The sequence below is a fragment of the Dissoconium aciculare genome, assembly GCF_010015565.1.
Source record: "Dissoconium aciculare CBS 342.82 unplaced genomic scaffold K489scaffold_4, whole genome shotgun sequence".
NCBI classification, from domain to species: domain Eukaryota; kingdom Fungi; phylum Ascomycota; class Dothideomycetes; order Mycosphaerellales; family Dissoconiaceae; genus Dissoconium; species Dissoconium aciculare.
The window spans coordinates 2,002,117-2,016,014 of NW_022984954.1; the positions used below are offsets into that span (position 1 = coordinate 2,002,117).

The following is a 13,898-nucleotide window of genomic DNA, read 5'->3' on the forward strand; positions in this document are numbered from 1 at the left end:
CGACCCTATGACGCGATACCCCGAAATTCGTTCGGTTACAATGTCTACCCAGAAGCAATTCGATCGGAGCTCAAGCGAAGCAGATTACCCACTACTGTAATCACGCGACTCCGGGTGTCATCAGCGACAAATGCCTCCACACCTCATGGTTGGGGAACATCAGCACTCTTCATCTGAGTGGTAATAATGTCTGGCGACTATGCAACATTAGCCATCAATTCGTCTTCGATCTTCGTCTCGAGATTATCCTTCTAGATCAAGCTTGGGACGACCGTTCTCTACAGTGAACGAGTAAACGGTTCCACGTGTGTCTCGCCGCGTCCATAACTAGCGAATTCGAATGATTGACACCGAAGGATGGCGACTACCTGACACAAGTATCAATGCAGTCTGTCCATCTGGTCGATTCGACCGTCGCATCAGTCATTATTCCGTCCAAATGTCCGACTATGATTGCTAAATCGATCGCATGTAGGCCGTTATCGCTGCTTTCCAAAGCTCGAACGAACCCCGAGCCAGAATTTGGCTGGTAGTAACAACGTGAACAACGTGGTTGATCAGTTTTTCGCTCATCCTTAGGAGCCGAATAGGGACTTGCGTCTACATTCGATGCATCTACATCGGAATCATAAAGACAACAGCACAAGCAGTGGAAATGGGACGACATCTGCGACTCTGTCTGCATAATTCGCGGCAGCAGTCACTATCGTTTTCAGGAATGACGTGAAATTTTGTCTGCACGTCTTTGGTCCCTGCTTCTACACACATCAAGATGACAGTGACCTGCAGTGTTCTATACAGAATATCAAGAAGACCGTAACTTGGCTTGGAGCCATAAGCGATTCATCTTTTTCAAATTCTCGAGGATTTCAAATGATCGTCTGAATGCGCTGCTCTGCAATGACAGTAGTCGACAGGCAACAATGACCGGATTCAGAAGACCTGTCGCAACGCTTCTCGTCACGTGTCGCACCGGTCGGGCACAGAAATATCGAGTATTCGTAACTTTTGCAGAGTTTGCTCAAGTGCGAGCACTGGGAGTGCGGCATGAACATAGGTCGATATGACGGCGTGGTAGGAGTACACCGCTCAAACCAAACAGCCAAGGACTGGAAATGAGGTAGTAGCCATCGTCGCGATCGTAGGCAGCGATTTGGACAAGGGAAACCACAATGGAAGGCAGAGTCCTTCCAACATTGCGATGAGAGAGCGCTCACGCTGAGGCTTATCGGTGCTGTGTAGAGCATCGATGAAATAGTCTCGACCTGCTCAAAGTACGTCGGATGACAGCGATCACACAAATCATGTCAAAAGTACTTCGTAACTTCTTTGAATCCCACGGGTCACCACAAGTCTTGCTAGCTAAGCTTTTAGGGAAATCGCCTCAAGCTAGAAGCCACCTTACACCATCTCTCCGAGCCAAAATCGACGCAATCGCTCAACTGCGTATTGATTGCGGCGAGAAGATCGGCGACATGCTTTACCTCCATCTTCAAATCAATCGCGAAGCCAAGTCGCCACCATTGAGGAAATACATGAAGAAGTCGGGAAGAGGGAGTCATGCAACCCTTGCAACGGCCGCCTGGGACACAAGAGCGAAAGATCAGACGGCGATATCTGTACAGGTCTCCGCTGAGCTGCATAGGAAAGCCCGGGAAGCGCTCGGGTACCAAGATACCAAGCATCATGCATTGATTCATACCTAGCTTTCCACTATGTCGACGAAAAATGTGCAATCTTCTAAATGGCCTGCTGACTTGTATATCTTCCAGTTTCGTCTGACTCAACGACCCGCTCTGATCACCCCCGTGGCCTGCAACGGCAGCTTAACCGGCCCGGACGACCCGAACGGCTCTCAATACACGCCTTGCAGCAAGACTGACGGCCCCGAGGGCAGCCCGACGGAGCTCTATGCGTGGATTGATGCGAAGACGTACGAGTTGGGATTTCTGTACTATGTCTACACGCCTCCTGGACACGACTACCTGTACTTGGGCGAGAAGACGGTATATGCTGCGACGGGGCCTGACGCTGAGAAACAGGCCAGTGCCTTCTCGGTGATGGAGTCTTCTCACCGTGACGAAGCTCGGCATTGAGCGCTGAGGATCTGCTTGCAGTGCTGCTCCCTTAGACACGGCTAGGTCTGGTGAATCGTTCGCACATTATTTCAGTCACGATCCTCGTCAGTCTCCACGATCCGATCTGCCCAACTGTATTCTGACTTGTCGGTGCTCGTTTTGCGGTTGCCGATCATGCCTTCATGTTGATGACTGTTCCAATCGCTTTGGTAAATGTGCCAGCAATCCTCCATATTTTTGGTCCTAAAACTCATTCATCATCGGCGATTCTTGGCACGTAATACCACGTTCAGGCATTGTTGAGGCTGCCGTCCATTCGGACCCGGACCCCCGACAGCTTAACAACAGGTTTCAATCACCTGAATCTGCCTTTTGACGTATAGCAGTAGGCGAGTAGGTTGTTAGTCATCAGTGACTGTCAGGACCTGCTGAGTCATTGAAATCTCCCTTCCAACTTGATCGATGTGTGTAGACCGACGCTGGAATGGCTGCATACCGGCCCTAAGGCGTGTGATCTGGCCAAAGCCCCGGCGCAAGAATCCAAGCGTCCTGCGCGAAATCATGCCGGATCGGCCGCATCCCAAACCACGTTTGAGCCATGAGTTCACGATCCGGGTCCCTCGATGCATTTCCATTGGCAACCTCCGGTGTCGCTGCTACAGCAAGACTTCTCAAGAAACTCAGCGAGAAAGCCCGCGCGCGAGGGCTCGACAGTACCGACTGGAGAAGACGCATCTCGGCCGACGTCTGCAGACCGTGTGCAGCGAAGTAGTAACTGGCGGCGGCCATGCATATGGGTGCGTGCTCGGCGCCCCAGAGGCCTGCAGCGGGCTCGAAGAAATGTTCAGCATTCCGTGCGATGCTTGCTGCATATGGTGCAGGTGCAAATCGTTCTGGAAGCGGCGTTGGTAATGAAAGGGGATAGCTGAACGGCATCGACTTGTTCCATGTTTGAGCGTTCTCGTGGAAGACAGCGAGGCGAGTGAACATCATGACGCAGGCGAACCAAAATTGTGCCGTGAGGTCAAACTCGCAGTAGTTCAACTGGCGACAGTATGTACTCAGGACCGACGGCTCGAGCTCTGGTGCTTTGTCTATCGCGCTGAGGTCAACCTTTCCAAGGACAAACTGCAGCATGTGCTTTTCCCAGGCAAGTAGAAGCTCAGCAACACGCAGAGCATCAGCTGATAGCTTCATGCAATCTTCAGCAATCTTGCTGTGCTCGTCAGCGGTGACGCATGAGTCCATGCGTGCGTAAAGTCGATTCTGTTGATCGAGTATATTCGGAATGAGCGCCATGATGTCCACAAGATTCTCACGGAGACTAGGCGCCACATGGTCATGCATTCCCCTGAACGTACGGCTCCATTCTCGGGTGGCAAGACCCACTGGTCGCTTGAGTATAATGCCGCAAACTGCTGCTGATTGTCGTGCATCAGTGATCACGTTCCAATCAGCGAGCGTCGTGACTTTCTCAGATCCACGTATTTCGATGATGCGAGACATTCCGTGGACGTGATTCTGCCAGTCAATGGCCTGAGAAGACACTTCAGTGCTGTCGCCCACACGAAAAGTCTCGAAGAGAGCAAGGAATCGTGTGGCCGCCAGTGTAGCGGGATCGTGGCAGGCATCAGAGCGTTGAAGTGCATTATTGACTTGTCGTAAAGCTTGCGCATATATTCGCGTGGCAACTATGGCGTAGTCACGATTTGTTCGAAGGCGTCCAAGACTCATTAGCGCGGTAGCACGGAACGCCAGTCGAGCCGTCTGCGAACCCATTGCTTGGTCGCGCAGCTTTGACCACACCGTCAAAGAGCTTCCGCTGCCATCCTCGAGGGCAGACGGAATGTGTGTACACTCATACGGAAGATACTGCATCCAGAAACTTTCCTCGAGCCGCATTTCCATTGCAGTCCTTTCGAGTCGAGCGTCGAGAACTGGAGATACGAATGATAATGCTTGAGCGGGACGAGAAGTACAAGCTAGGCTGCCCGGGCTTGATGTGGCTGGCGAAGGCTCTTCACTTGACTCGAGCTGCAGGGTGGCGGCCTTCTTCGATGAAGAACACACTGAATCCCGAAACGCAGGTCCATGTGTAATAAAATCGCGGACCTCATAAATACACTCCGTGTTCAACTTGGAGCATTGTCCGCATCGCGGTCTTCCGCCATCGCATCCCTTCTTGTGGCGGCGGCATCGTCGACAACCTTTGGAATGCGCCTTGCCCACCATTTCAAGCGAGCTGTGCGAAATCAGGGGGGGGATGATAGGGATAGGCAAGACGCGGGCCAATCGTGAAGTTTAGCAAAGCGATGGATCAGGGCGCTGGCACATCAGAGAACCCTCGTAAAAGATGCAGATTGAACGGATGAGAGTGGGTGTGAAATAAGGTTGGTAAGCCTATCAAAGCGCCTCTATCAAAATGTGTAAGCTGCTTCGTGAACCATCGAATAAAACAGCTGAAGTCGTTGACGACCGAGAGTCAGGGTTCCCACATGTTACGCGATCGACACGCGAGAAGGCTCTCCCCAAGCAGCGAGCTTATGCATGATCGCGCCGAGCGTATGGACGATCGATGATCATTGCAATGATAAAACACGCGACATCGGGATATGCATCTGGAGATCTGACGGGCGGATTCCAAGATCGCAGGTGTCATAGCGTGATGGCTGTGTCTAATATTTAGTCAGCAACAGAGGTCAGGTCAGGTCGGCTTTGTCAGCCCACGTCTTTCCCCTTTGGGACCAAACTGCGAACGTGCATGGAAGTTGTCGATCCTTTCGAAGCCGAACTCTCGCCGGTTCACGAACGTCATTTGCCAGCATTATCAACTGATGTCACATATCATTGATGCATGAGAATGGCGTCGGGTAGGATTGCAGACTGCCGATGGTTAGTCTTCTCACCAAGGACATCGGAGTAGTAGTCATCCTCATTCCGAGAAGTTCAGGGCACGACTAGCAGACCGGCTTTCCTTTGACGTAGTGATACCCAGAGCGTGATATCGCAAATTTGGCGAACTTCATGCACACGTGTGGTTCGGCGCCGTATCTCTCTCATCAAGATTATTGTTGATCCGTCCTTGAACAAATACATCACTGCACTTCCACGTGCATTGTAGGGATGACAAGGCGGCGAAGAGATGCAGCTTGCTTCACGACCGGACCTTCATTTCTCGTACACTAAACCGCTTCTGCACCATTCTGCGACTGCGCTGTTACAGGACTGAACAACGCCGTATTCATCTGTCAACATTGACGCGCAATATCATCACTCAACCGTTGTGCGTGGTTCTGCTGTCGTATCTAGTACTGAAAGGACATCCAGCGCTCATCATGCTTTCAAATTTTCTGCATTGGCGCGAGGTCGTATGGAGATGAATAGGTATATAAGAACGAAAGATGTCTTCCTACATTCCCGTCCCACACATCTCTCTTCGACTCAAGCGATTCCTCGAGCGGCCCAGCATTCATCATATTGCTTCAATCGTCAATCACATGTCGGCTCCCAAATCTCCTTATCAAGGCCGCTTCGCCAACGCGATGCACCGCATTTACCGTCCGCTCGGCTTCACCAAAGGCTACAACTTTGTCTTGTGGTTCCTCTGTCTGGGATATCTGCTCGGATTTGCGCTGTCACGTGTGATGTATCTGTCCTTCTATGGGATCTTCTGCAATCCACAACGAGGCGCCAGCGGTGCTTCACCCGGAGAATGTTACTACTATCTGCGGAATCCTTGGAAGGTCGGCATGCAACTTCATTTGTTCACTATCATCCCAGCGGCCATCTTGGTCTGCTTTCAATTTACTCCTTGGTTCCGATACAAGGCCATGCTTTTCCACCGCCTCAATGGATACCTCATCGTCTTACTGGTCACGGTCAGCAATGCTGGTGTACTCATTATCGCCCCGGTCGCTTTCGGTGGCAAGTTCAATGATCGTGTATGGTCAGGTGCTATGGTCATCCTGGTGACAATAAGCTTCATCATGGTGAGTCCCTCAATGTTATACATTTTCTTGCCCTCGCTGACACCAACCGAAGGCATTGGTCAACATCAAACTCCTTCAGATCGATCAGCATCGCGCTTGGATGATCCGGACTTGGGCATACGTAAGTTTCTGATCGCCTTGAACTCCCAGATTCAAGCTTGGTCGAGATTTCGTGCTTACCTCAATATGCAGCTCTCCACCATTGTGACTATTCGCCGTAAGTTAAACCTTAATCTAGTGTAAACCAGACGAGAACACTCGCTTTGACTGGCGGTCGCAAAACAGTGAGAGAGAATTTCACTGACCAAGTGAGGAAAGTCATAATTGCATGCAGCTTTTCCATCATCAGCATGATCGGCGGCTTCTACGAGTCACGACCTTGCGGGCAGATCGCATCAGTCCTTGGTCAGGATCGTACTTTGGCCTTCTATCCGACCTGCGGCGCCTACTTCGATGGCTCAAATCCGAACCAACGTGCCGTCATCGAAGCCAACATCAAATCGACCAACCCCTTGGCCATCGCGACGTCTGTTTCTATTCCCTTCGGAGCAGCGGGCTGGCTTGCTCTTCTCCTCCATGCTGCGGCGGTGGAAATTTATGTAAGTTTGATGTCGTCCCGTGCTGGAGCCTAATATTACTCCTCTATGGAAACGCTCGCTGACTTGTTCCTCGTCTAGCTTCGTCTGACTCCGAACGAGAGCAATCGTCTGCGTCAAGTCTCGTATGAACGTCAACTTGCACGTGGTTTCTCACGCCCGGGATATGCGGGGCTCACGGCTGAGCGGTTCGGAGATGCGCCACCTTTTGTGCCCTTGGAGACGCCCGCCACCAAAAATGTGAATGTGTCGGAGGTCTGATCCATGGATCCTGTGGTTCTTTGAAAGAGTGAATGTGACTTTGGGTTGATTACACAGCCATGCAGTTGGCGCTCATGAAGAAACTCACGAGGGCTGATGATATTTACATGTAATCATGATTTTTGACGTCGGCCGTTAACCCCAAAATATTGCTATGCAGCACGTGTCTGCCGATTGTCGGACACCAACACAGCTTTATGCGCGTTGCATAATAATCATTCTGTCCCTGATGATTGCGGATTAGTGGTCCGCACGCGAGGCGTTTTCCAGGGCAACAAATGATTCGCATGGGCAAAGACGTCAGTGCGTTCAGGGGCAGCTTCGGATACGGGACGATATCCTGACGCTGCGACCTTATCATGATTTTATACAAAGCACTGTGATTTTGTGCAGTCGAAGGCGGCGTAGGATTCCATTTTATGAAGCGTGCAAACTTCGTTTTTAAGTATTGCACCTGACCGATCTGTTCTCTGGATTATCTCGAAGGTTCATTCATCATCGTCGGTCTTGAAAATGGCGTCCGAGGCTAAGCCCGCTGATAATGTACCCGAAGAAGTATATCCCGTCTTCACGCTCGATGACAACGAGACACTTCGTGGCATTGTCGTAACATGGACGCTGCGCTTCAACGATGTACTCGATTCCGACAAACTACACAAATCATTGTGGCGGCTCCTCGAGATTGACGATTGGCGCAAGCTTGGAGGACGCTTGCGGTTGAACGCAAGCCGGAAGTTGGAGATCAGTGCTCCTCGCGAGTTCACGACCACACGGCCGCCAGTCCGATATAATCACGTCGCAAAATCGACGAGCATAGGTGAAGATTCTCTCGGCAAAGACCTGCCAAAGTCGTCTTTTGGAAACGGCTTCCAAGATGGCTCGCGAAAATTTCAACCTTTCGCAGTCCCTGAAGACGCCCCCAAGATCTTATCAGACTACCTGAAGGGCGATGTCCCACAGATCTCATTGCAAATTACTTCCTTCAAAGACGCGACTCTCGTCGGTTTGTCCTGGCCACACACACTCATGGATGTCATGGGCCAGCAAGCTCTGCTTCATGCCTGGTCGCTGGTGATCAATGGCCGAGACGACGAGGTTCCAGCAATGCTCGGCGCACGCGAGGATGCAGTGGAGAAAGTCGTGGAGACAGCACGTGCAGAAGGCAAAGCGACAGAACCGTTGGTATTGCAGGATCAGCGACTCAGCACATTTGGGATGATCGGTTTTGGCTTACGCTTCGCCTGGGGCATGATTCGAGAGCCTACAGCAGTGGAGCGGTCATTCTGTCTCTCGCGTAAAGAGATTGAGACATTGGTACGGGAGGCGCAGGCCGATCTCGATGCGACGACTGCAGCCGGCGCAGAACGCCCGTTCGTCAGTGAAGGCGATGTACTCACCGGATTCTTCGTGCGTGCACTCGCCCGTGCTCTGCCATCGCCAAGGCCTATAATCGCCCTTCACGCACTGAACTTGCGCTTCCGCATTGCTGCTATTGCACAGGCATCGGGTGTCTATATTCAGAACATGGCCATCGGCGCATTCTTATTGCTCGGCGCTTCCGAGGCTACCGGCTCCATCGGCAGCATCGCACTCGCGAACCGCAAAAGTCTAGCGACCCAGGCCACCGAAGCACAAGCTCTCGCATATCTCAACGAGGTCTTCCCGGCTCGTGAAAACCCTGCCAAGACAGGCCTCGATCCCGCAAGGTTGCTATTCGGGCCCACCGACGGTCTCCTTGTGCCATTCACCAATTGGACGCGCGCGAAGTTCGCAACCACAGCAGATTTCGCCGGTGCCGTGATCAAAGCAGGAGACTCTTCCGAGTCGCGGGTCAACCCTCCCGGAACCATCATCTACCACCATGCATCCTCCTTGGCGGCGAACGCAGGCGCGAAGAATGTTTTCGTGCTGCTTGGCGAGGATCACGCTAGGAATCATTGGATCACGGCATCGTTGCTCCCCGCGACGTGGGTGTCAATTGGAAAAGAGCTAGACAGGTTGCGAAGCACGACTGTGGCATAGGCGAGAATGAGTGGATGTAATGCGGTGTAGTTAAGCAGAGTTCTATTCTGCTGACAGATGTTTGCGGCTTGGCTGATGCAGGATGGTGGTTTTAGTGCTTGGCGGTTGTCATTTGTGCAAGGGAAGACTACGGGGCGACAAATGAATTGCGACGTAGAACATGATCGCACCACCGAGCTGGGGTTCTGGTGCACTGCTGATTGAATGGAACGACTGGGAAATTCGAAACAACGCATTCGTTATCATGGGTATTCTGATCTGACGTGAAAAACCTCCACGATTCACCGAGCATGCGATCATGGTCGCGTGGCCACGGTGTTCTGCACCTTCAACCCGTCGCCGACGATGAGAGGCGCTGGCTGAACATCACTGGGCGGGACCGAGTTGGAACGTCCGTTGTCAGTGGCCTCTTCCCCCTCGATCTCGTTGGCAACCTTGCCTTGTCGGCCCCGGAAGTGTTCATCGACCTTTCGAGCAATCGCGCAAAGAGTACCGAAGGCCAAAACACCGATGCCAATGGCAAAAGCACGACGATATCGAGGCTTATCGTCGGAGCGGAAGATCTGGGCACCGTAGATACCAGCCATGTTGGCACCCATGATGACCATTGCCATAGCTAGAGCACGCTCCTCGGAGTCGGTGCAGGTAAGAGACATCCATGTGATGTTGAGAGGGTGAGAGAAGGTGCCGAAAGTCTGAGTCCAGACGACACCGAAGTAACGCACTCCTTGAATAGAAATCTCGGTGAAGATGCGGTTGAAGACATAACCGAGAGTGGCCATGCTAAGACCAACAATGACCGTCTCGCCACGCTTGTCGAATCTGTCGGAGACAACACTGAAGAGGAAGGCAACAGGAATCTGAACGAAAAGACCGACTGAGGCCATAGCGTTGGCAGTCAAGGCACCGAAGCCCATCTCGGACACGAGCGATGGCGCGTAGGTGTCGAATCCGCGCTGAGGTCCGTTGTTGGCGAAGGAGATGAAGAAGTGAAGCCAGAGACGCCAGTTGCCAAAAGCTTTCTTGAACGCAGGAAGTCCAATGCTGGTCTTTTTCCTTCCCTTGGCAGGGTCGTCGCGCACGACACGAGTCTGTAAGATGTAGATCTCGCGGTCGGTGAAGATGCGCCACTTCGGTGCGAAAGTGCTATGGGGGTTCTTAAATGAGTCGGGGAGGAAGAAGCCAAAGATGAAACCGCTTGCAAGAGTGAAGATACCCATGATGACGAAGAGCCAGAACCATCCTGGCTTTCCACCAACACCTCGCATATGAAGGATGCCGTAGGCGAGAAGCTTAGCCGATGCTTGACCGAATTGATTGCCGAAGTAAAAAAACATGACGCGCTTCGCAGTTTCCTTGCGAGTGTACCATGTGGAGAGAGTCCAAAGGCCGCCGGGAATGAAGCCACATTCGGTGATACCGAGGAGGAGACGAGTAGTGATAAAGGAGCCGTAGTCGTGCATCCAAGCCTGGAAGGTGCTGACAAGACCGAAAAAGAACAATTGCATAGTCAACCATTTACCAGGGCCCAATCGGTACAAGATCATGTTGGATGGGATTTCGAAGAGCACTATGCCAAGCGACAACATCTGCTGGCCGACATTGAATTGATCTTGGTCGATCTTGACATCTTTGAGCAAGGTGTCAGTCAGGGCGTTAGCAATGTTTCCACGGTCAAGTTGCAGGCAGAAGAAGCCAAGGGTGAGAATAGGCATGATGATCAAGTCCAACCTAAAGCTCAAATCAGTGTGTGCTTAGAATCATCGGCAACAGGAACAAGGCTTACTTCCACTTGGCTGCGCGCTCTTCCTCGCGGGTCCACTCCTTTTGACTATCCAAGACTTCATCGTCGCTGCTGGCAGCGTACTGGATATCGGTCACCTTCTCATCAATGAACGCCATGACTGCGGCTCAAAGTAAAGAAATGTTTGGTATCTGATTTATCTGGCTGGGACTGAGATACTGTCTTTATACACTGTTGCTCTGCCAAGCGAGTGTTGATGCGACCAGGGCGTTAGCAAGCCTTGTCCGCCATTCTCGCTTCGATTTCCTCAGAATTCTTCTGATTAGAATCTAGTCTTCTCAATTTAACGTCTTCCTAGTATTGAAGCATACTCCCGCCCTACGTGGGCTGTCCGCCATGGCATGTTCATGTCGCGTGCGTTCGCCAAAGTGACCGAAGTGAGCAAGCCAGTCGATGTGGCATTGCTTTTGGCTTGAGTGAGTTTGAGTTATTGGCAGTCCAGAGGTCTTGGGTCTCGGCGTTTAGGATCACTCAGGCATCGCTTAGACCTTACAGCCTTTGATATCGCTGTTGTCGTCTCAACTTCCAAGCCTTGGCCCAAGATGATGCAGTTCATGGCTTCGAGCACGCCTTACGCGCTAGGCAACACGTGGGAAACGTCCGAATGCCACGACGCGGCTAACCTGCACGCTTTGTCGCGCTTCGTTCCGAATTCCTTCGGCGCCGGCACGCTTCTTCCATCGGGCGTGAATCTCCCGAACTCTCAATCACATGGCGAGTGTCGCATAGCGTCCATCACCTGCATATTCATCACAATCAACATCGCCGGACATGAGCGGATCGGTAGTCTACGTCGTCATTCCTCCGTCGCCGCTCTTCGCTGCCCACTGGTCGTTCTTTGTCCCAGATCCTTCTCCGCCATCGGACTCTGAACGCCGTGGGGTGAGAGAGTCTCGCATCGGGCGCAGGATCCATGTCTCAGGCGACCGCCTCAATGGCTTTAAGCTAGAGATAATCCGCTCATACGATGTGGGCAAGCACCGCAGCGTCGGTGCCGACCGGCAATTTCGCATCGGTGTATTATCACTGCCCAGTGCCCAGGACTCTACCATGGAATCTGGATCTTGGGGCACTGACACCTCAATCAGTAATACTGGCGAGACCAAAGACGAGGAGGATGGTGGCGGCTTCGTTGATAACTCTCCGCGAGATGCATTTGAGCAAATTTGCACCGACATTGACGCTCCTGGGCCAAGTCTCAACAAAGTCAGCGTCTCATCCGGTAACGCCATGACTCATGCAGGAAAGCGCATAAAGCCTGAAGTGAGAGATTGCCAATGGTGGATTCGCCAAGTTATGCGAGCCATGATCGATCGTGGAATGCTCGTCAAAGCAGAAGGCGACGAGAGGAGCCCTACCGATTGGCTGACTTTGCTCCCCATGCACTGAATCACTGCCAGGCAATTTTACGCTCTTACGTCCCTTGCAAAAAAGCTTCTGGTTATAGGGGAGGCTTTTCCATTTGCATGAAAGAAGCTCTGGAGCTCTGTACAGCGCTCGTTAAGAAATATGGGCAGCTTTCGTTTTGCGCCATCTCCGCAATAGCAGTCTACTTGATGTACATGCTCACAAGCTATGTCATACTTCACTCGTTATATTTCGACTAGTGCAAGATCAATAAATTTCCTTTCAACTGGAGCATGGCGATAAAAAAGACTGGAATTCACGTTTCTACAATCAAAGTACGCGGTCGAGTCTATAGCGGTGATCTGCTCCACATAACTCATTACAGGCAAGCCGTCCCAGATTCTTCAAGTACTGAGATATGATAAGAGGTCCGGCCAACCCTGGAATATTCCTCCACCTCCGAGGGCAAACACTTGCAAGTGGAACAGGGGTACTCGTCCTAAACAAAGGGATGCAGCTTTGTCATCGAGCTTCCAAAACCACGGACCCAACCTTCAGCTTTCTCTCCCTCTTGGGTGAGTACCTACTCATCTATCTGTTTAAGAAAAGAAGCTGGGTTCATTGACGCCTAATTCCGCGGACTTTCGCTCAGCACGACCCGCGGGTCTTTGCCTTTGTTGAGTCCCTTGGGGCATGAAATCAAGTAGCCTTGGTCTACCAAGGCACCAATGCATTGCGTGGTCCACCACTGACAATCAGACAACTCTGCCTTCTGACGACTGCTGGAAGCCTGGAGGGAGTTTCACATTAGCACCTACACGCGGCTCGGATCCCCGATTCAAACTTACGACAGAAGTTGATGCGCTCCTCATCGATTTTCCTGGCGCTGGAATTGAGGCAAGAATTTCTTCGAAACGATCTCTTGGGATCGAGTCTTTCACCAGTTGGTTTGAGGCGGTGGGCGTGTCAGTGATCAGATCGGCTTGACACCAACCCAAATCGATGGGATTGAAAGGTCGGCTCCTGGTCAAATTGATGTCCCAACCGCGGACGATTTGGAAGACGAAGCCTTTCAGGGGACTACTTCGACATGGAAATATTTGCCTTTCTTCGCCGCTCGGTCTTCTATGTTGGGGACGAAGATTGCCCAATGCGATTTGAATGTTGCACTTTTCCATACGAGAAGAAAGATAGGGCGGTGCGTCTCCAAAGTCGATGTTTCGGTGTTCGATGTTGTAGTGTTCGATGCTGCTTCCGCTGATACGGACACGGCTTGTTCTGGTTTGGATGAACCGTCTGAGACTATTCTGTGAGCAAGATGCGGCTAAGGCTGCGTTTGGGTCATGTTCCGCACCTTTCTTCGAGAAAAAACCCATGATAGGTCAAGTGCTTATGCGGCTTTGTCGGGAGCTACGGTCGTATGTTGAGTGGATTGACGGGATGGATTTGTGTGTCGTCCGTGACCACATCGGTGCGGGAGGTATCATCTTATATATGGTCCGAACTGATCATCGTAACGCCATGCACCGAGCACTTCAGCACGAACATTTCAGCACGATCATCTGCTCGTGCATCACCGTTGTGGGCGTCAACTTGCCAATGCAAAACCCATCTAGTAATATGTCTTGACTTTGGGTAAGGGTGAAACAGCGGATTGTCGTCCGTTCCATGCGGGACTGCGGCGTCGTCGTGGTCAATGCGCGAATCTTCGCCGGGACGGCTTCAAGGCGCGTAAACCTCACAGATGCATTCCGCGGTATCGATTCCTGAAGATTGCATCGCAAATGTATCACCGAGCTTT

General features: G+C 51.8%; 8 protein-coding genes across 8 annotated transcripts; 5 read left to right on the forward strand and 3 right to left on the reverse strand.

The window, feature by feature from the left end:
- Positions 1-984: 984 nt before the first annotated feature.
- K489DRAFT_189328 (uncharacterized protein) lies at positions 985-1,766 on the forward strand. The gene has a single exon (XM_033599512.1). The coding sequence runs from the start codon at positions 1,284-1,286 to the stop codon at positions 1,704-1,706; it is 423 nt and encodes a 140-aa protein (XP_033461785.1). The 5' UTR covers positions 985-1,283; the 3' UTR covers positions 1,707-1,766.
- K489DRAFT_369591 (uncharacterized protein) lies at positions 1,716-2,096 on the forward strand (the record flags this gene model as incomplete). Its single annotated transcript, XM_033603052.1, has 1 exon — positions 1,716-2,096. One exon carries the CDS (start codon positions 1,716-1,718, stop codon positions 2,094-2,096), a length of 381 nt encoding a protein of 126 aa, XP_033461786.1.
- A 483-nt stretch (positions 2,097-2,579) lies between these two features.
- Positions 2,580-4,310, reverse strand: K489DRAFT_369592 (uncharacterized protein; the record flags this gene model as incomplete). The annotated part of the gene is made up of 1 exon (XM_033603053.1): positions 2,580-4,310. One exon carries the CDS (start codon positions 4,308-4,310, stop codon positions 2,580-2,582), a length of 1,731 nt encoding a protein of 576 aa, XP_033461787.1.
- A 1,265-nt stretch (positions 4,311-5,575) lies between these two features.
- K489DRAFT_388089 (uncharacterized protein) lies at positions 5,576-6,924 on the forward strand (the record flags this gene model as incomplete). The annotated part of the gene is made up of 5 exons (XM_033606387.1): positions 5,576-6,067; positions 6,120-6,188; positions 6,260-6,284; positions 6,386-6,666; positions 6,745-6,924. The coding sequence occupies 5 exons, from the start codon at positions 5,576-5,578 to the stop codon at positions 6,922-6,924; spliced, it is 1,047 nt and encodes a 348-aa protein (XP_033461788.1).
- A 513-nt stretch (positions 6,925-7,437) lies between these two features.
- K489DRAFT_369594 (uncharacterized protein) lies at positions 7,438-8,946 on the forward strand (the record flags this gene model as incomplete). The annotated part of the gene is made up of 1 exon (XM_033603054.1): positions 7,438-8,946. One exon carries the CDS (start codon positions 7,438-7,440, stop codon positions 8,944-8,946), a length of 1,509 nt encoding a protein of 502 aa, XP_033461789.1.
- A 7-nt stretch (positions 8,947-8,953) lies between these two features.
- Positions 8,954-10,983, reverse strand: K489DRAFT_379190 (MFS general substrate transporter). Its single transcript, XM_033604588.1, has one exon. The coding sequence runs from the start codon at positions 10,659-10,661 to the stop codon at positions 9,243-9,245; it is 1,419 nt and encodes a 472-aa protein (XP_033461790.1). The 5' UTR covers positions 10,662-10,983; the 3' UTR covers positions 8,954-9,242.
- Positions 10,984-11,404: 421 nt separating this feature from the next.
- On the forward strand, positions 11,405-12,496 carry K489DRAFT_189358 (uncharacterized protein). The gene has a single exon (XM_033599513.1). The coding sequence runs from the start codon at positions 11,522-11,524 to the stop codon at positions 12,137-12,139; it is 618 nt and encodes a 205-aa protein (XP_033461791.1). The 5' UTR covers positions 11,405-11,521; the 3' UTR covers positions 12,140-12,496.
- K489DRAFT_189388 (uncharacterized protein) lies at positions 12,433-13,677 on the reverse strand. Its single transcript, XM_033599516.1, has 2 exons — positions 12,946-13,677; positions 12,433-12,887 (listed from the first exon to the last, which is right to left on the reverse strand). The coding sequence occupies exons 1-2, from the start codon at positions 13,471-13,473 to the stop codon at positions 12,726-12,728; spliced, it is 690 nt and encodes a 229-aa protein (XP_033461792.1). The 5' UTR covers positions 13,474-13,677; the 3' UTR covers positions 12,433-12,725.
- Positions 13,678-13,898: the final 221 nt, after the last annotated feature.

Bases quoted from the DNA above. Each gene is read 5' to 3' on its own strand.
- K489DRAFT_189358 (XM_033599513.1), top strand. From the start codon at position 11,522: ATGAGCGGATCGGTAGTCTACGTCGTCATTCCTCCGTCGCCGCTCTTC.
- K489DRAFT_379190 (XM_033604588.1), bottom strand. From the start codon at position 10,661: ATGCCTATTCTCACCCTTGGCTTCTTCTGCCTGCAACTTGACCGTGGA.
- K489DRAFT_189328 (XM_033599512.1), top strand. From the start codon at position 1,284: ATGACAGCGATCACACAAATCATGTCAAAAGTACTTCGTAACTTCTTT.
- K489DRAFT_189388 (XM_033599516.1), bottom strand. From the start codon at position 13,473: ATGGGTTTTTTCTCGAAGAAAGGTGCGGAACATGACCCAAACGCAGCC. The intron at 12,888-12,945 runs GTAAGTTTGAAT...AACTCCCTCCAG, and splicing joins GGAGCGCATCAACTTCTGTC to GCTTCCAGCAGTCGTCAGAA.